The following is a 22,030-nucleotide window of genomic DNA, read 5'->3' as shown; positions in this document are numbered from 1 at the left end:
ATACTATCTGAAAACACCATCACACAGATTTCTTCCCCCGTTTTATCACCACAAGCACTTTTATGGTTTGTAGCAAATAATAGTGACTGTTTTCAGAAGACTGATGAGTTCACACATTAATATTACATAGATCTTTGTTACACATACTCTAATTCTTTTGAATTATAAGAAAACTGGAAGCATAAAAACATGATTGTTAATAAAGAACATAAAAAAGTATAAATCTTCTGATTGAGCTGCAGGAAAGATGTTTAATTGTGTCGCTATTTATTTTCCCCAAGCCTTATCATAAGGGAGAAATCACTTACTTCAACACCATTTGGAAAGAACTGTAGTTAAAAGTATATCCACCAATCACCCACATAAATTTTCCATGAAGAACTGCCTTATGGGAAGCCCGGCCCACGGAAGGGCTGAATGGCTTTACGTTTGGTAAGATCCAGTAGGACTCCGTGGAAGGGACATTCAAAGAACAATCTGGACCTGTTTTGTAAACAAATGCAGAATTTGTACAATCTGTTAGACTGAGATGTTAGAGCCAATAAAGCAGAAATAGGGAAGGCTTAATTACAGATGTCAGGATTGCTCGTTCTGATAAAATACAGTATACACTTTTATGTTTAACAGATGCTCGACAAAAAAAAATGACAACAAAGGACATTAGTCAAATTGAAAGTGTTACATTAGCTGAAATAATGATATATTTCTGCATTCTTCTCAGAAAACACACTGTATGAGTCACAGATCGAAAGAAAGGCAAAATGAACCATATTTTTAGAAGCAATATAGATCTAAAATGAATAACACAGAATAAGCTTTTTATTACCTCTGAAGAAAGACTATAATGCAGAATATAACCAGTTGATATCGAAGCAAATAACACTGAAGTAACATTACAGTATAGGATACAGTATACGCAATCTCAAGAATACAAATTTGGCTTTTTTCAATCCATTTTGTGCTGTCTTTCAAGAAGAAAGTGCTTCATAAACTCAAGGATTTGAGAATTTGAATGTTATAGAAACTTACTGATCATTCTACAAAGCTATCAAAGCCTGCATTATTTCGGAACATATCTTAGAAAACAGTTCTGATAAATTAATAAAAATCATCAAAAGGTGCCATTTTTAAGTTTTGTTATTTCAATAAAATTAATAAAAGAAAAAAAAATCACCAGCATGCAAACTATGTGCCTTTTGTCTGTTCAGTATTACTGACCATCTTTATTTCTGGATAGGAGAACGCTGAATTTTTAGGGCACCACTTCTAGGATTATCAATCATGGAAGTGAGGCTTGCATCATCAGTACCAGCAGACACATTGCATGGCAGCTAAATGATGTCACTAATTTGATGCTGATACTGTAAAGCAGTGTTATGTCCATCTCTGTCTAGTTAGATTAAATCATTCACTCAAGCTACTGGGCATTACTAAAACTCAAAGCTGTTGAACTCACACTGGGCATAACCTTTTTTAGGAAACATAGCTAGAAACAAACAAATACCCAAGAAGCAAATTAAAATGCCCAGTCTGCATCCAAGGAATCATAAATCACCCAATTTAAGGATACATAGAGATGTACAGAGCTAAGGAGTAAAATGCATAAACTCAGTTCCTGAAATTACGTAGGTGGGAAAATAGCTTTATATCATTGAGTACCTAAAGCTACAAATCCACTGCCAAATTGGGTCCCTAGGCTTAGTTCTGAAAGCATAAAGTCCATCTGAATAGAATTTTAAGGGGGACAATATTTAGGCACAACAGAGTGAAAACTGAAGGGCCAACAAAAGCCAAAAAAAAAAGTCTGCAGTGTTAAAAGGAGGAGCTATGTGAGAACATGGAAGAAAGGAACTTAAAGAAGCAAAAGAAATTAAGAAGCAGCTAAAAGGGTCAACAAAGAGAATGAGATTCTTACTGATGGCACGCAGGTAACTACAGACACTTCCATGGGAACGCTGAACCTATACATTCCCTTGCTCAGAAATGCCTAAGTAAATGTAAAGGGATGCTGGCATGGCTGAACAATAGTGTAAAGGAAAGTTTTTAGAAAAATATTAACACGTTAAATCATAATCAAATGAAGAAAAAGAAAGAAACACAAGATAACAGCCTAACAAATATCAAACTAAAGCATGCAGCATAATAAATGTTAAAATATAACTAAGAAGGTTTGGTTTTATTCTAAGTTATCATTGAAAATGGAACAAAACTGAGCAAAAACAAATTACACATGAAATTCTATGTAAACAAAAAACTCTGCTCTAAAAAGACTAAAAGGATGACAGCCACAGAAAACCATCAGTACCCAGTAAAAAGTCTCAAGTTATGAGTATTATAGTATTGTCATTAGTAACCAATACCATAAAAGATAAAACACGCATTAGAAGTAGAGAGCACTATTAACTCACTGTCTAAATCAGTCATTTGTCCACAATCAGAAATCTGTGGGTTCTTCTCAAAAATAAGATATATTAGTTCCAGAGGCTACTTACAGGAGAACAACAAGGATATTTAAAGGAATCAAATGGCTTCTGTAATTGGAACAAATGAGCTGGCTGGGTTTTTCTATCTTAAAAAAAAAAAAAAAAACCTCTCCTTGAAAGTGAATGCTAAAGGTATACAAAATAAATGACCCAAAGAGCACATGTGAAGAATTGAAGCTGCCACATTCAAAACAAACAGAAGGAGGTAGTTCTTCATGCAAAAAGTGTCAGTCCTTCTTACCAAGGAACTCTGACACAGGACACTCCAGATGCAAAGGCTAACACTGAAACAAGAAGAGACTTGGCAAATATTTAAAGGAGGATCAAGAGAAGTTTACTAAATAAACTAGTAAGTACTTGACATCGTGTTTTTTTTTTTAATTTCAAAACATTATCCTTCACAAAGAACATCAGGTTTTTCCAATGTGCATTTTGAGAAAAAAGGATATAATTCTTATACATGACAACCAGGTAGATCATCTGTGCCCAAACATTTGCCATTTCCTATAGAAGAATGATTATATCCAGATTATATTACACTGCTTGAATGATGTAATGATTGCTCATTGTTCCCTCTGTCCTGAAAAGATTAACGGTATTTGAATGGGGTCTAATGAAAGTAGGAATAATTCAGTATATTATTGCTTAAGTATTAATATAGATAATATAATTGTAACCTCAACAAGATTCTGACCTGGTAAATCACTACAGTGGAAACAATTCATTTGAATTTAACAGCGTTCGTATTTAAACAATTGATTAATTATTCCTTGATCAGGGAACAGATGACAAAAATGAAATCTATGATGTCAGTTTTATGAGAGGTGACCATTCTCACACAGAGATGTCGTGGTCAGCGGCGCCCCCTCGCGGCCAATTACGAATCCTACACACAAACTGAGTTGATTGGAGATGTTCTGGAGACAGAGCACAGCTAGAATTCCCGAGGGAAATCCGAAGTAATATTCCTGTCCATAGTATCTTTACACTGTACTCAAACGAAGGCAAACAAAAGCTTTTTAATCCGAAGTTAACGATGCAGATTTCTTAATACTTTTAACTAGATCAGCGATTGAGTGTTGTATCTAACTGTCTTGCAATCTCAGTGCTTTGTTATTGGCAGTTCTGCAATGTTCTACAAACGACTGGAAGAGAGATGTCACATACAGAGCCTACTGTGGCATGGAAGAAGGGAACATTCTGAGTACTCAGGTGCCTGAAAGCACCAAGTCTTTCATTGTTTTCTTCAAAGGAACATAACAACAACCTGTGCATGATGGATGTGATCATTAAACTGGCATAAGTTTGGCATTCCCAACAGAAAAGCCACCCCTAGCCTCCACTCCTTACTCTCCATTTCAAAACTGACACTACTATTCATGTTGCTGCTCAGTGAACCAGGGATACATCCAGGTTAAAACAAACTTTGCTTTTTGGCCAGGCAAGCTTTTAATTTGGATGCAACCCTTTATCCACTTCACTTTGCACACACACACACAGTTGTACCAACAGGAGTACAACTGATCCTCCAGGACTGCCTTTTAGTGAGTGTCAAACATTGGGCAGAGTTATTTCAGTACAAGCAGTTTAATATACAGCTGAAGGGGGGAAAAAATGCAATAGAGTAACACTGACTTCTACTGAAATGTCATTTGAAGAACAAATGCTTTTGTGTGGCTAGACCTTCATAAGGTAAGGTAAATGTAAAACTTTGAAATATAATTTACAGATCTTCATACATATACAATGTTTTTTCTATGAAATATCACCATTATTTCAGTGTAACTACATTTTCACTTCAGAACCATCACATCCACTAAGCACATGCCTTTGTGGAACAGGCAGCACCACAGCTGCAGAACACAGATAAAAATGTTTTATTATTTTCTATGCAAATACAATTTTTCTCCATTTATTTAAAATTGGATTTCTTTCTTATCCACTCAACCCATAGAAAAAAAAGAAAGGTTTACAAAGAGGAAACAACTTTATAAAACTGAATTGGAAGTAAATTATGTAATCCTCTAAGGTAGGGCAAAATTCTATAGGTTTAAAAAGTGATTTACCCACATAACACAAGAGAAGGAATTTGATTTCTATTTATTGAGGAGTTTCATGAACTGCCAAAGTAACAATCTGTTCCAGTAGTTCAAGTCATAAGATCAATTTCCACCTAATGAGAAAACATCATCTATTGTCTCCAAACTTAATCTTCTCCTTCAGGTTCACAGGAGAAAAAAAAAAACAGAAGTATCGATCTGTTGAATATAAATATTCTGGACCTGCTTTTCATACAGTTAAATCAAAGCATTCAAATAAAGTATTTGCTGTCATTTATTCCGTATTTATTTGATATCTGAGCATTCAAATTGAGAATTATTACTGCAAGGCAATTCTTCAGTCACCACAATACAAACCAAATATTGCTATTCTCACACATCCAATAGCATTTTCATATGATAATGAATTTGAGATTATGAAAAATATTGGACTTGATGATCGTTGTGGGGCCCTTCCAATTCTGTAACATGTTTAGAAGAGTGAATATATCTGAATATGCTTTCAAAAACTCTTAACACTGCAAGTTTTACAAACCAGCGAATCATTTGCCTAACAGGAAAGTAATGAGATTGTTACTACATACATATGTTAATTTAAAAACCCTGATACATAAAAAGATAAAGTGTTTTTTCAAGAATAGCTCGCCGCTGCGAGGACATAACCTGAAAGGGTCTTGAGCTACAGCAGCATGATAGCAAGCTGACAGGACTCAGCCTCCCCCACGAAAGCAGCAGAAGTCCTGACACGCACATGGTGATGCAGTTCTTGAAGTGCCTCCTGGTTACTAATATTCAGTCCCACCTCTTTTTCATTCAGGAGAGTGGATCATCTAAGGATGATGGGCCTTGGAGAACCTATAGGTCAAGAGTGAGTAGGCAAGCCAGAAGGGCTGCACTACTTGACAGCACCCTTCAACCATCTGACTTCCAAAACCAAAATCAAACAGGCTGGTACCAGAGAAGTTAAGAATTGATGCCAAAGCCTTACTGGAAGCGCACAGCCATCAGCTGCAGAACGGCTTTGCTTTGGTGGAGGTAATGACATTCTCAACATCACCTGTTAACCATTCTTTAAGACAAAAGGAGTGTAAATGCTGCAGGAAAAAAAAAATACAAAGTAAAACGAAAGAATTTGGGTTCTTGGGGACATGTGTGAAGAAACACCAATCTGCTATCAAAGAATAAATGGTGCAAGGGACGGAGGTAAGAGAAGTAAGACAAACAGCAGCCAGGCTGCCAAGGGAGCCGCACTCATTATTGCCCGCAGGGATATTTTCCCCACAGTAAGCATCAGTGGAGCACAGGAGGTGCCATCTTTTAGGAAATGCTTGTGCTTTGCCCTGTCCACAGAGACTACAGGCCTGAGTACAAACGAAGAAAGGAAAAAAAAAAAAAATGCACGGCCCATTGCTAATTTTTCTTCTGTTAGTGTTGATATCACTTGTCTTAAAGATCTGACTTGTCTTTATAATTATATACAGCACTCAAAAGTTTACGAACTGCAATCCTATGCCCCCTTAGCCTTCTTTTTAACAGATTAAATAAGCTATATTCCATAGCTCTAATCATTTTAATGACTCTCCTCTGTGCAATTTCTATTCATAAAAGTGTAAAAATAAAAGTGAAGTACAGTCCTAATATATTCCTATACTTAACTGCAGACTGTGGCTGATCATCCCATTAGTGCACTTGATGCTTTACAGCCTAAATTTTATATTCAATATAAAGTATGTCAGTTTGTACTCAAGTTAATAGACAAGCAAGTTTTCTCCTATGTCACCTACTTCACTTCAATCCCAGACACTAAAAATTCTTAATATTCCCAATCCCCAAATGCATGCATTTACAATCTATACTGAAGCAATTTTGTCCCACACACTCCTCTTAGTTTTTTGTAGGACATTCTGGTCCTCCTTCACATTGAGAGCAACTTTCACCTTCATATGACCAGATTTCATTGTCTTATGACTGATAAAAATTATGTAACAAAGGGAACAGATCTTAAGTACTACTTACGTCCCTCCATCCCAAGTTGCTTTCTTAGCACTCCCACTGACATTTCAAATTAAGCAGCTCCATTGCTGTTACTGTTCCCTCATGCATTTTCTAACCTCTCCAGTTCAATGGCTTCCTACCATCAAATGCTGAGGTTCAGGTAAATGTGTTGCATTTTCCTGTCAGTTACAAATTATTTTAGTATGGATTACATTGATAAATGCCCATCCCATCTGTTTCACTACTCAGTCATGCTACACATTTAATAATTCCTTTCCTCAAACTACAGTTTAGAACTTTAGACATCAGAAAAGAAGCTACCACACATTAAGAAGCTGCCAGTGCCATTAAGTTCAGCTTCTTAAAGAAGTTACTGGAGAATAAATTTTTTATTAATAAAACACCCCCAGTAATAAAAAGAAAACAAGAATACTATTATTCTTAATTATTTGCTTTCATTGTCATGGCATCATTCTATCTGTGTATGACAAGTGCCTAACTGAATATGTATAACTACAACACCCATCTTTCACAGAGTGTGTGGTATATAATTAAGACCTTAACTTCTACTAAAAACAGTCGTGCTATCCTGAAGAGGACCCTGTTCTCTTTTCTCATTGCACTTGTTTTAACTGGTTTCTTTACTGGTGCCACTTTCCCAGCATCCACAAGATGTCACTATTGTAAAAAAAGAAACTCCTATGGTGCAATACAAAATGCCCTTTCCATGTTCCAAATGAGAATTTTATTCTCTGTATATCACATTCAACACAGTCCAACAAATTTTTTCTTCCTGTGTAAGGACTAAACATACTCCAATCAACATCATGTGAAACAAGAAGGAACAAAGTTTTCTTCAAAAGTAGAAACTATTTAAAATAATCAATTGAAACAAGCAACAACAAAAGACTTTGCAGATTGTAACAGCAGGAAGATCAGGAGAAACATTTATGGGTCCTGTATTGCAAATAGCCTATGTAGAAGATGCTGATAGTTTAGAATTTGTAAAGAAAGAAATACAGAAGTTAAAATATATGTACATATAGTAACAGTGAACACAAGCAAGTAGTCTTTCAGAAGTCTTTAGGAAAGTTTGACTTTTTGATTTATATATTTCTTTTTTTAAATTTATTCTGTATCCAAGCCACTTTACCTGGGATACAATAAAAAATGAACAATTGAAAAGAACACTGATTTTGTGAAAACACAATGAAGAATCAAGTAAATTATCAGTCTAACTTCTACTTGCTGTAGGAAAGCTGTTACAGAAGTGCTAGATGAAAAGAAGGTACCATGAAGGTCAGAATACTGCATGGACTCAATGCACAAACAAAAGGCTGCAAGTCCTGCTGCAAATTCTATTCACAACTTCCTTATAGAAACTTATCTTTCAGCTTTTTTTGTTTTATGCACTACAGTTGTGAGAGGTTCTTGAGGACTCAGCAGCACATCTGTGACAGGGCTGTTCCCACTCAATGCCTATATTGCTGTAGCCCATTTCCTGCAGTGGATTTCTGGGGGTGCACTGACTGTCTTTTAATGAACAACATCATTAATTATTTACAAGAGAAATGCATTAAGCCTCATGCTCTCTTTGCTATAATAGGTGTGACAGTTAATAGGAGTAAAACAGCCATTTCCTTGGACATGCAAAAAGAGACAGCAGTAAAACAAAGTAGAGGCAGTAAGGAATGGGAAAACAGCATTGTATCAACAAAGTAATTCGGAAGTATTTAATACTGAAGAGAATAAGTGCCATTGCAGTGCATAGCAAGCTAAGCCCACTGAGACTTTTAGTAGGAACAGTAAATAATACAAAGATCTAACATACTATAATAAGTGAATTAAACATTTAAGAGCTTAAATAAATGAACTTTAGTAAAAACAATTATAGTAGGGCTACACAAAAACTGCTGTAAGTAGAAGTACAATATACTTTCTTACAGTGAATCTGTAAGAATGACTTCACAGTACTCATCAGCATGCACAACTGCATAAAGACAGCTTACCTTCTCACACTGACAGTGAATATGCAGTGAATGTTTACAGAGCACTAATAAAACACCATGATTTGAAACTAAAAAAGGTGGGGAGGAAAATCTAATGTATTTAAAAATTGAAAAAGTAAGCAATAGTGAAATTAAGCTTTGCAACGATTTAGCCTTCAAGCGTTGAATATGCAAACAATTTTACTGCTATTATTGTTTCAGATTAGTGATCCAAAAATAATGTCCACCACTGGAGAAGTTAGATCCAGTAGTCCTGCACACAAAGAAAAAGTGTCAGGTAAAGTTGTTAGCTTTTTATTTCATTTAAAGTACAGTTCTAATCCCATATGAAAGTTTACTTAAGTTTTTTTGTTTGTTTGTTTATGCTTACTCTTTAAGGAGGGTAATTTGCATTAAAAACAGACTTGACTGCAAACAACAAACCCTTACCTTGCCAGCTGTCATTGCATACACACAGCTTCTCGCCTGTCAAATCACAGTACCCGTGGTCTGGACTGCCACAGTTGGCTTTACAGTATGGGATATCACAGGCTTCTCCTTTCCAATACTTGTCACATTCACAGTATACCCGGCTTGGAACAGACAAACTGGTTGTACATTTTCCATGTTCTGAACAGTTATTAGGACAAGAATTAATTCTGGGTAGAAAAAAGAAGTAAAATAAGGGAGATGACAAGCTAAGAGTTGATGAGAGAGGTTTTTCTCTCACATCATTCTGATAGCATTTATTTGATGAAGTGCATATTTCTGAAAAATTCCTAAGCACTGATAAAGTAGAAGTTCAATCATTTCACAGTCAAGGGTCTTGCAAAACAGTCCATCCAGGCTTACATACATTGTCTGTGGTGCAGTCAGTATCACAGTCATTTCATACATTAACAGATACTGATGTTAAGCAGAAGGACATACCTGTTCCCTGGTATTATTCACACTGGAAGTAGCTGCAAGCAGTGTCTCTCAAAAATTTAAATTAAAATTGAGAAAGATCTCGGAATCTCTATCAGATAAGCAGCTCTTTTTTGAAAACAGATTCTCAACAGGGCTTCTAAAGTAGATTTGAAGAGTGAATGAGGATCCAAGTGGCAATACATGAGAGAAAAGCTTTTTATACAGTTTGCCTGAACTCTGACACAGTTCACCTCTGCTGCAGCAGGGAGTTTACAGTCCCTGCAGCATTTCCTCTCCTAGAGAAAGAGAATCCCTGTAATGCAATAAACACTCCACCAGGTGCAATTAGTTTTCCTGACTGGATTTGGTCCATGCTGCGAAACAAAACATCTAGTATCCAAGGGAAAAAAAATAGAAAAGCATTGAGGAAAAAAATATGTATAAAATGGCTTGAAATATCTTGACATTATGTAAAGGCATCACCCTTAATAACAGAGCCACCTTAACTATGCCTCTCAAGTCCAGAGTCAGAGAGATGCAAGAATAGCAAAGCTAGGGCTGGAAGAAGTTGGTGACCGCTGTGGGATTTTGTATTTCTGTGATACACCCCACCAAACCCTGAGATCACAGGCAACTGGACTCTGCTGAACTATGTAAGCAGGTTCCAGAAGTGCAGCCAATTCCTTGGAGATGGAAGGAATGAAGGACATTGATGTATCTGGGTCCAAGAGATTCCGTGAGCAAAATACACATCTCAGGCAGTAAGTGCCTGAGGAAATCCAAAAAGGCTCTGAAATCTTCTTTGATGACTCACAGGGAAGAGTTAGGTTAAAACTCAAAATAAACTGTTACTACAAATCCCTGACGAGGTTAACACTGACTCCACCCTGTGGATGGGAAAAAAAACTAGAAGGGTGGAGCTGGAAGCAGACTGCCTGACTTTAAAAACACAAAGATTAACACAGATTTCTGGAATAACCATTTCTGTTTGCGTGTCAGTCACAAACACTGCACTCCTGACTTGTTCAAATGAAAGACCTTGGGTGGTCTATGAAGATGAAGTCAAGAAACCGTCTAAGGTATCAAACCAAGGAAGGAAGAGGGTAACAGAAGCAAAGTAAAACAGATCAGAATGACAGACAAAAATTAACACAGCTGTAACAAGCACTCACAGCTATTTCTTTCAGCAAAGGAGGTACTGTTGACTTGTTAAAAAAAAATAAAAATTGTTTCTAACGTTGCAATGAATGCTTTTCAAAGAGTAGAGTTTAAATTACCAAATTACATATAGTTCCATTACATGTGCAGGGACGTAAGTAGAAAAACTGCCAGTTTTTAAGCCTTACAAAGTAAAAATGGAATAACACATAGTATTCACATTACCTAAACATAAAGAATGCTGAGGACATGCTCTCATTTCTTATAAATGACACCTCATATTGCCATTTACTCTCTAAACAAGCACACAGCATTTAAAAAAAAAAAAGCTTCAGGGATAACTGAAAAAAAATATCTAATTTTAACAGAGATGTCTTCCAGGTGACTGCTTTTCACTGATGTCAACAGAAAAACATGGAAAATACCCAGAATTGAAGGTGGCTGACACTTCCAATGCCCCATATTTAAAGGTTTCCCCAATTCTTATTATCTGATAAAAGGGTGGCAAACTGCTGCAAATTACAGAAAATCGCCCCATAGAAAATTTAAAGACCTGTGTGAAAAGCCATTGTCAGAAATGCAAATTGGAAATTACACAAATGAATAAAACTGAACAAAAAAGATAAGTACTGCCACATTTGAAGTGTAGTACCGGCCATCACACTCCAATAATCGGTATTTCAGAATCTGAAAGGATTGAAAGAAATGAAAAGAATATCTGCGATCATAGGAAAACTATCCCATGAGCAACAAGACCAAGCAATCCTCTCTTGAACCAACATCCAACATAAAAAATACACTACATCATGTGCCACAAGCATGTCCTAAACAAGACAAAGCACAGTCAGCAGCTGACTCACAAAAGCACAGCACAGTTGTGCCAGATTAGACTTTGAAGAGAAACCAGAACAGTGCAGATAAGAGTTATGGAGGTAGAATGATGAGAGATATAAGATAGGAGACGTAACAAAACATAGAAAAAGAATGGCATAAAACCCATTGTGTTTGGCCCAAAAACAAATGAACTTTGGTGAAGGTGTCAAAATCCACAAATATACATTCAACAAGGAAAAAAAAAGGAACAGACGATTCTAGTTCCAGAAAAGGGAATTGACATGACAGCTGATATAATCTCCCTTCTACTCCATATGACAACTTTGTGTGTTGGATCAATACTGGAAGGAGAATACTTCCTAGTTCCATATGGCATGGGACAAATATACACTTAAAATGCCCATGAAGCTGCACACACATCAATATAATGCACATATAGGGGTTTTTGTTTGTTTGTTCTAGCTTCTTAAAGACAATTCCTTACAACCCCCAGCTCCCTTGTGTTAGAAATATACCACAAAGCACAATCCTTACACAGTTAACAATATCAGCAGATAAATACTTGCCCTGCAATTATCTTTCCTTTAAAAGGAACTCTAGGCTGACTAACAAAGTGATAATTTTTAAAAAATACTTACGAGTAAAAAATGTTAAATCCAGTTAAGTTATAAGCAGCATCACTAAAGAAGTGTAGCAATGCATAGCCAGATGTTGTAACTACTTCAGGTACAGTTTCATTTCCACGTACTTCAGGAACTATTAAACCACTGGAGGGGAACAGAAGAATTAAAAAAGAGTAATATTTTCAAAATCAGCTGAGGGAAGAGGAAGGAGAGTTGTTAATTACATAGAGAAGTTAACTCAAATAAATTAATCATAAATCTAGCTTATTGGTTGTTTTTTGTTTTGTTTAATTTAAAACATGTATAAAACTTGTCCATGCCTCTGAAAGTTAAGGTAGGTTTTCCTACAAAAAAAAAGCTTCCCACACACAAATGCAAAGTTTCACATCAGATTATTCTGAAGATGCATGCACTGGAAGCATTAGCTTTAAAATATTTTAATTTTGAAAAAAATCCTTCAGGCAGATGCTTAAATTTTACTGACTTCCAGCACAAGCTGTATTTCCAGACAACATTTGCACCTTTAGAAGTTTATCTTATTAAAACAATTTCAAAGCTGGAAATTACAACGAACTAATTTCCATGAAAAGGCTAATTTCAAATAAAAATTACTTTTTAGAACTTCAGAAGAATGTTCTCTTTTCAGTACAGAGTGACACAGGAAAGACATGCAATAGTAAGAAAAGAGGTCATCTGCATAAAACTGTGCCACACTGAATGTAAGTTAAAAGCTGCAGATATCCCATGATCAATAAATTGAGAAAAAAAATGTGAAATAAAGAATACAAGACAAGGGAGCTTCTCTTTCCCTCCTATTCATGCTACAAGTCAGACTCCTGGGCAACAGGTAGACACTTTAAGATCCTGAAGAGGGAAGAGGAAAGCAAGGAAATACAAGCAATCAGGTAAACATGCAGAGAGAAGAGGGAAAAAAAGCGTAGATGGATAAAGTTGGGCAGGAAAGAGAAATGAGCTGAGCTTTGTTCCAGACTTCAGCAGCATAATCAATATTTCATAACACATAACACAATTCTTTATTTCTCTTCACAGTGAGATACAGTTTCTGCCACCAACCCCCATGCCGTGAGACAGCAATTGTATTTCAAAAGATAAAATTTGTACTGATATCAGAGGATTAGGAACCCACACCTTCATTCCAACAGCCCAAGCATAGAACGTTAGTCTTCATTACTCTGCATAAAACTCTAATAAACTATAGCCCACTTACCTACAACATTCTGTCTGAAATGCTCCCCAAAACATTAACAGAAAGGTAAGAATAAACCAACTGAAACGTTCCAATAAAATCCCAGAATGGAGGAAACATTCACACGGTCTGATTTTTTATTTCTTGGATGCACAAAAAATGCAGCGTATGGACTTAATACTTTACCTAAGCTTTTTATCACTGCTTCAAAGGCAAGGAACTAGTTATTATTCTGTACTAGTTACATTCACTGTTTACTATTGTTGACTTTATGTTTGTTTCTAAATCTGTGATTCCAAATGAAAAAAATATTTGATAGAAGATTTACTGGAGTTGCAATTCTTAGAAGATAATAAAAATACTAGAAAAACAAACAAACAAATTTCATCACTTCCTGTGTCAGTAAGTCTGTATGATTATTGGGAGTAAAAGGATATTAATTACACTCACCTAAACACTGCTATTAAAGGTGCATATATTGAATCTCCATCATATACATACATATGGTCCCAACTACATTCTGTAGCAAAGTGATTAAATCTTAATCTTAGTATTGCATTAGGGCTGCAGGGGAAAAAAACATTGGTGTTAGTTATAGAAATATTGAGTTTATAGACACAGAATTTACAACAAAATTGATCATGCCTGCACTATTTTATTAAAATGATTTGAGTACTAACAAAACATTTGAGTTAAACAACAGCTAAACAAGTAAATATTCCATTTTTATTTTACAATATATTAAAAATAACATCTGCAGTCCAAGTCTAAATAATCTCAAAAATTTACAAGAGTCTCAAGTTCACAAGCTTTTTAATCAGTGTTCCAAACCACAAATTTAAAGCCATTAAAATCTCATTTTAGTATATTATTCTTACTTTAAAACATCAGGAATAACAGGTTTAGAGTCTTTCAAGAGAAAATCTCCTATAAATCCTCATTCCAGAATTATAGTAGTAACTAAAACTTTTAATACACAAAATTAAAATAGCAAGCAATATTAATGCTGAAATGCAAGAGGGTTTTTTCTCAGATTTTATCCCATTACAAGGACTATACTACTAGAAAAGCACTGAAAATATTTCAAAATACATTTTAAAATACATCTTATCCTTGTTACTGTTTCCAAACACAGTTCCATAGCAACTTGTGCCATGCATCAACAAAGCTCCTCTTCTGTTTTAGGGAGTTTTATATCACCCCGTCCTGTAGTACAGGAACTTGAGGGAGAAAAAAAGCAGCAGAAAGAAAACATCCAACAGAACACAGACCTATATAGAATTATCTTTAAAATTTCTGTGCTGTCTTCTTTATTTGTAGTTATTGGATAATCCAGTGCAGCACCTCTCCTCTTTTTTAAAATTACAAGTTTCCCCATCACACCTGGCAGCCCATTTTCTCCAGGTTTCGAGAGAGATCAGAATGGGGATTGTAATTATTCTGCTTTCCTATTGACAGGATCAAGTGCAATCTATTACTTCAGAAAACAAACGGGACTTCATTGTTTGCTGTTTGTTTGTTTCTCAAGCGAGAGCTTTGATTGCATCCATTTTTTTAAGAAAGACCAGTGTATACATATACAAGCTCCTCATGCACTGACATTGTGCTGTTACTGGGCTGCTCCCCCACGTGCTCTGCAGCACATGGTTCCCCCCCAGCTAAGCACTCTACTGTCTCCTGCAAAAAGGAGGAACAGAGTTAAGACCAACTTCAAAGCGGAGTTTGCATACAGTCCTGAGGCATGTTTCCACTTCAGTGTGTTGTAGTTCAGCGCAGCTATTCTTGTGCTAGCTTTAGTAAAAAAGAGAAGTCTAAAGCATACCAAGAGAACAGCAACATGGATATACAAAAAAGGAGTCATTTTCTTCTACAGCCTTAGTAAAACTCAGACCTGTTTGAATTCTTCAGAAAAATCCCAACCAATCCTGGGGAAAAGATTCCCATCAAAATTTAACAAAGTTGTGCCCTTAGCAGTCAGTCAGACCAGCATATGCATCTTGTTTTATATACAGCTGTGTTTCTGTGCTGCATAAACTGGAAAATCAGTAACAAATCTATGAAACATCTAAGCTGTGACAACTTTAAAATAAAATACACGAGGAAAACTGGGACACTTTATAGAAGCATCAACTTCTGAGCATCATTTAACCAGCAAATTATCATCGGACTGGAAGCTATTCCTGATTTATCACTGAAGAATATGATAATGAGTTTGATAATAGGATCCTGTAACCACTCTGGGGACTTAGGTAGAGGTACTCAAACAAGTGACAAATTTATCATAGCACTTTGAGAGTTCACAGAGCTGGCCACATTCCAACACCAGTAATCTGAATGAAAATGGAATTTGGCCAACTCTGAGAAATTTTGAAAATCCTTTTTACATTATAAATAAATATATATACACACACACACACACAGACACTGTTTTATAATGCATCCAGTTGCACTTTCCATTTGAGTTCTTTACATTTCCAAAACACCACACTGTCAGAAAATTTAATCTTTGAGAATGGATACTTACTATCCTTCAATTAACCAGGTACATTTTGTTTTATATTTATAATTTATTGGTCCATCTGTTAAATATCCTGAAGGCTCTGTTAACCTACAAGAGAAAAAAAACAAAGCTGTGATATAACAGAGACATTTCTTAAGCAAACAAAACTGAAATCATCAAGATATACTAGTATATTCTTTCTGAATAAAAAGAAAATTGGGAGCTGAGGAGTTAACTATTTTCATATTTTTTGCCATTATTTTTACTTTGCCTACAGAAAGAAGAATTCTGATTATTCTATATCATTGTTTTCTTCCCCTAATCATCAATCACAAGACATTGATTTTTTTCTAGCCCAGTAGCAAGAAGATATTACATGTAATTTAAGTTTTTCAATAGGCACACATTTGTATTTGTTATTTGTTGCTTTTGATTGGTTTTATGTTGTTACTGTGTTGTTATTTCTTTTAAAGGAATACTTTATCTTTGTTTGCTCATCTCTTTTGCTATTGCTTTTTGTCTTACTTCCAGAGTTAGACCACAGCAGCCGTTCAAGAACTAGAGAAATAAAGGATGCATTAATAAATTTCAGTAAACATATCTGCCGGACTGCCCCTCTTTTATTCCTGGTCAACAAGACACAGAAAAGCAGAACACTGGACTAGGTAGAAAATACATCCAAGCAGCCACTCAGCGTCAACCAGAATGTCAGCCTCAGAGCGAGAGCTCCTAGGAACCTGCCCATGTAAATCTGTAAAAACATTTGAAACGTAGAACGTCCCACAAGAACAAGTTCTGCATGTTATACAAAAGGAATCACAGCTGGTTTGTTATTTTTTTGTTTGTTTGTTTGTTTTTGCTATGAGCCTATCTCCTGGTAAATTCATGTGACACTCAGCCCTGGCATTCAGAGAGCCAGGGAAGTGTAGCACCCTGCTGCCCTGCACCCACAACATGGAGAACTGCATGGTCTCTCCCCCTTCACTCTGCCATCCTACGAAATGCTTTTATTCCCTTCCCTGTTTCTCATATGTGATAACTAAGTTTGATCTTCCCTGCTGCTTTTATTTAATAAATCTTTCTATTCTCCTCTAACCTTTCTGAAGATCAGCACAGAGATCAGCACATTGCATTCAAGATGCAGGGGAGCCATAAATCTGTACAGTGGCAAAATAATAATTTCCGCTTTGTTCTCTATTCTCACCCTAACTTTTTATTTGCTCTTTCAACAAGTACTAGGCTGACATTTTTAAACACAACACCCTGCTATAACTCTTCCTGAGTGATAACAGAGTTCAAGGCTCATTACTATGTGTATTAGAACATGGAGCCATCCCCTCACACATACACTTTCACATACCTCACATTAATCTATACAGAGTGATAAAACAGCAGAGAAAATTCAATATTCTATTACCATTAGAGCCTTCTGAAGTAGCCTAGTATTTTTGGCTCACTATTTGCCCCATTTTCTGCCTTTTTTTTTTTTAATATACAATTATGTCCTCAGCTCAGCCTGTACACAGACCATCCTACTTTTTAACATTATAGTGATGACTAATGATGCAAATATAAACTCAGAAATCCTCATTTCTTTCACTGTAGTGTGGAAGAAAAATGATTAAGAATAAGTAACACTGAATAAAAGTAAATAAATCCATTTATTTCATTATAAAATGAAGAGTTTTAAGCCTCCCAGAGACAATGCTGACAGCACTGTCTAGGGCACAGCTGATTTTTCTCATTCGAAGTCCAGCTGAAGAGCAGCTCTGTATGTGTTATCTTATAATCTTTGAAGTTGTATATGTACATTTTCAAAAATATTCGCTTTCACATGTACAGAAAAATTAAGGGAACAGCATGAAGCTGAGACAGAAGAGGTCTGATATCAGAAGTTCTTCAACAGAGGGTGGTCAGGCACTGGAACAGGCTCCCCAGGGCAGCGGTCATGGCAGCAAGGTGCTGGAGTTCAAAAAGCATTTTCTCTCAGAGATAGGGTTTGATTTTTGGTCGGTCTTAAGTGGAGCCAGGAGTTGGACTCCATGATCCTTATAGATTCTTTCCAACTCCATGGTTCTATAATTCCAAACATAAACCTTCAAAGACGTAGGAAAAAAAAAAAAAAGCAACAGGAAAGACAGCTTCACAAGATAGCAGTGACTTATACGCTTAAGTTCTTAAATGAGGTCCTTCTCCTGTCTTGGAAGACCCAGCCCCAATTGGCTGGGCACACTGAGGACCACCCTTTTCTAGCCACAGGGACTCGATAGAAAAATCTTTTTCTCCCCTGCTGCTCTTTCGATGAAATGGGAAAAAGCTTTGTTTGGACTGTTCTCCACAGGCAATCATACTTTGAAACATTTTCAAGGCATAAAGCCAATATCAATACAGTATTTTATGTTTCTGAATAAAAAAAGAAAAGCAAATAAACAACTAGTTACATTAAAAGACTGGAAAAAAAAACAAACATACTTCAATCAGTCATCAGATAGAAGAAACTTTCCCTAGTAAATTCCAAAACCCTGAGCTGCTCTGAATGCTGCCATACAACACTCCCATCAAGCAAGTGGGAAGTGGTTACAAATGTTGGGTAGTGGATGAATAAAGTAATGCTGATAGGCAAGGAGCATAACTTGGGCAACAACCAGCAGTGCACCTGCCTATAACTTGGTTGTCTCTAAGTCATATATCAGTGATTTTGAAATCAAGCTGATATCAATGCTCGGCTCCTAATGGAACTGGATTACAGGATCAGGGGCTATGCCTGAGTTTGTGCTAGCTCAAAATTCTGCATTTTCATAGAAAAAAAAGAGGCAGCACTGCAAAAAGTGCCAATCAAAATAGTTTTTGTGCTGTCATGTGGTCTTCAATGCAGATTATGCCATATTATACAGTATGCTGCAGAACATTTGTTTTACTGCACTAAAGTAGTACAAAACAGTAATTTTTCCACAGTCATAACCACCGTCTTCCTGGTAGCTGTACAGAGGTGACAAATTTGCTTTTATTAGATCAGCCCTTTGGCACTGGTAAAGCACAAACAATTTCCCTTTTCATCTGGACTGATAATTTTTGATAGATAGTTTTTCAGAGGAGCAGAGATAACCTTTGAAGCAACTACTGCACTATGCTGAAAAAGTAAAGAATAAATAAGAGCATGACACTGCTTTGTAATAATGGCTATGAAAAACAGTGAGATAATGGAGCTGTTCCATTTATAATAAAGTAATTCCCTTCCATCTTGCCATTTCTCTAGATTTACTGAGTTATACAAAAAACTTCTAGGTATCATTTCTTTCCAAGTGTTTCCAAGTCCCAAATCCTGAAAGTAGCATGCAGACAAGTTGTATTATCACCTTCACATAATCTCTTACTAAATCAAGGGCAACACATCCTATCACACAAAGTCAGGTGCCCGTGGCCATAGCTGGGTATGCTCACACTATGTGGAAGAGGTGTTTCATCACTGCTGAAGTAAAGGCCTGGAGAGCAACACAAGTGGAAAATCCAGAACAGTGCCTCCAGGCTGCACCCCACTCACTCCTCATCCTTCAGAAACCTTCAGAAGGAGATGACAAATATTCACATGTCCACTGAAACCCTGAAGGCCAGCATACACAGACACAGTGCAGACGCTCACCAAGCTAACCAGAAACAAGCTGTGACAAAGATGGGAGGCATCACAGACAGAAAGTGGAGGGTGAGGTCAATGCAAAGCAATTCAAATGTGAGGCAGAGGGAAATCTATACTCCCTTGGAAAATCACTACTGTTAAAATACAAGTGAATATAATTGAAATAGGATTTACAGTGGAAATATTTACCACTGTAGATACCTTAAATCTAGATCAATGCCATTCAAGAAAAGGAAACAGAAACTGCCCTATGTCAGTCAAATTACTGGACTAAAATGAAGGGGAAGGAGATGAAGAAAGATTAAATCTACGGTCTGCAATGTCACAGTAGGTTATTAAAATGGCCCTGACTTTTGCATTTATAGACCTGTGAAAAAATGCAATCGTATCATCTTCTGTAATCTTATTGCAAAAGAGTATCTTCAACTTTTCCACAGATAGGCCCTGATTTAAGCCAGAGATGTCATTATCTATTTTCACCACAGGAACAGTGACTGAGAAAGAAAAGGAAAACAAAAAGCAGTAAAAGTCAAACAGGGCAACATCACAGATCCACTTACTGAACACCAGTAGTTCAGTTAAATGACAGTGCAGCCCTGCCCTGAGAAACTGCATCTCAGTTTACTTGGCATGTGGAGATTCACCAAACTGAGGATAGACAGACAGAGGTCTGACTTACAGCACAGGTTTATCAGAGGAGAGGAAAACGAATAAAGGATAGTCAGAGTAGTGCAAATACCACTGTTAGATAAAAAGAGTTACAGAGTCAAGGGCTATTCTATCTATTGCCAGAAAGCCTTGCTCCATCTCTTTTCCCCATCTTTTATGAAAACTGGTTTTAATAAAAAAAATAATAATAACTCTGCTTCCGTGCTATAAGATCAAGTTCTCCATAAATACAAGCAAGAGCAGTACCTTCAGCTCAGGGTCTTCTTTACAGAATTAATGAAGAAAGAAATAAAAAGTTTTGTACTATGTTACCAGAAGGAAATATGGAAAAGAACAAGGGGACATTTCTCACCCCTTACACAAGTGGCAGCTACTTTACAGAGAAATAGATGCATCACAAGGGATATATACATGTTTTTGTAAAGCCTGAACTGAATTTACATTCTCTCCCCTCCCCAGGGCAGAGAATGAGGAATGAAGGCTTTTTAGTGTTTATTTGGGGAGTTTTTATGAAGTTCCACATTTGTTTGTTTAATATTTTTCACAGGAATATGTGGAAGAAAAAAAAACCCAAGTGGGATTTTCTTTTTCCAGGCATACAAAGCATTGATTCTACATTTTTACATGTATTACTTTATTCAAGTTTTCAGTTTGTCCCCTTAAATAACCGTAAAGAAAACGAAGCAACAAAATTTAAAACCTCCAATTTTAACATGAATACAATACAGCCTCCCCCCATACAGAATATTCTGTACATGAAAAAAACTTCTTGACATAACATTAGCAGTGATATATCACCTTTGACTGGTCTAAAACATAAAGGTTTGACTTCAACAGGTGTTTTGTTCCCTTGTTCACCACTTCTGAAAATGGCTGCTATTCTATATTCCATTTCTGTAATGGTTCCAAGAACTACTGAAGACTGCTGCATAAAGAGCAGACATTGCTCTCAAATTACAAACTTACCAGGCATCGTATTCAAGCAATGTATTTTCGCTTGCATAAACTTATAAAAAAATAAATCTCTTCCCTTCCTTCAGATGCATTAACATCCGCACAAGATAGACCTTGACAGGTCATTTACTATAGAGTATCACAGTGTGCAGCAGAGACATTACAACAGAATCCATAAAGGGACTAGAAATAAGCTGATGTGGGCACAGACTTGTGGAAGATTTGGAAGACAAATCAAGTGGGAAAAATGAAAATAATATAGCAACATTAAATGCAATCTCAAAATTTATTCTGCCATAAATTAAAATTACTGTGGAAATATCATACGAGGCCACCTGAGGGTTTTCTTCCATCTCCTTACTTTGTCCTTCTTTTAACCCAAAAGCTAGCACTGGCATCCAGTTTTAACAACGCCCTATCTCAGGGCTGGATCAACCACACTGAAATCTTTCTTGACAGTTATTTGTCTCATCTCTTTCTAGTAAGTCCAGTAACAGACTGCAGACTCTTATTTTACTACTGACTTACTGCTTCCCTAGATGTCCACATTTTATTTCTCTTGCTTCTGCTCACACATACTGCTTCCTGACATGCTCAGAGGGAAGAGAGGCAACTCCTTTGTCTTTCTGCTCACCTTTTACAGACATCTGCCCTCAGGCTTCTCTTCTTTGAATTTAACAGTTTATTCCAACATTAATTGTGTGTCATTTTCCAGTCCTCCCTCCTCTATAACTTCTCCAATCCACCTGCATCACAGAATAGCAGCCACTACTCCAGCTATAGTCTGACCAGCACAACAACCAGAGAATTATTCTTTAATGAACTTCAAGCAGCAGATTCTCCTGAATACGAGCAGCTAAGTAACCGCTCTTCTGCATGCCCACTTGTATGCAATCTGCAGCTCCCTCTCACTGCCAACTCCCCCCTTAGGAGGATTACTGCAATATTACTCAAGCTCACATCTTGGGGGTTCATTATGTCTACTGAAGCACAGAGATATGATTCCAATTCAGTAA

The 22,030-nt window shown here is 36.5% G+C and overlaps 1 protein-coding gene across 11 annotated transcripts in view; it reads right to left on the bottom strand.

The window, feature by feature from the left end:
• Positions 1-22,030, bottom strand: part of ATRNL1 (attractin like 1) — a 425,218-nt gene that overhangs the window by 371,611 nt on the left and 31,577 nt on the right. For all 11 annotated transcript variants that reach the window (XR_016468857.1, XR_016468855.1, XR_016468856.1 and 8 more), the window contains exons 2-6: positions 15,782-15,865; positions 13,708-13,821; positions 12,066-12,194; positions 8,977-9,185; positions 309-483 (exon numbers count right to left, since the gene is read on the bottom strand). Coding sequence is in view for 7 of the 11 variants with exons in the window: in XM_090145543.1 (XP_090001669.1) it covers positions 309-483; positions 8,977-9,185; positions 12,066-12,194; positions 13,708-13,821; positions 15,782-15,865 (711 nt within the window). In the remaining 4 variants the exon portion in view is untranslated. The remainder of the gene's footprint in view (positions 1-308; positions 484-8,976; positions 9,186-12,065; positions 12,195-13,707; positions 13,822-15,781; positions 15,866-22,030) is intronic.

The sequence above is a fragment of the Phasianus colchicus genome, chromosome 8 (assembly GCF_987193195.1).
Source record: "Phasianus colchicus chromosome 8, bPhaCol1.hap1.1, whole genome shotgun sequence".
Lineage (NCBI taxonomy): Eukaryota > Metazoa > Chordata > Aves > Galliformes > Phasianidae > Phasianus > Phasianus colchicus.
The sequence above is the reverse complement of the archived record's forward strand: the minus strand, read 5'-3'. Positions and strand labels throughout refer to the sequence as shown.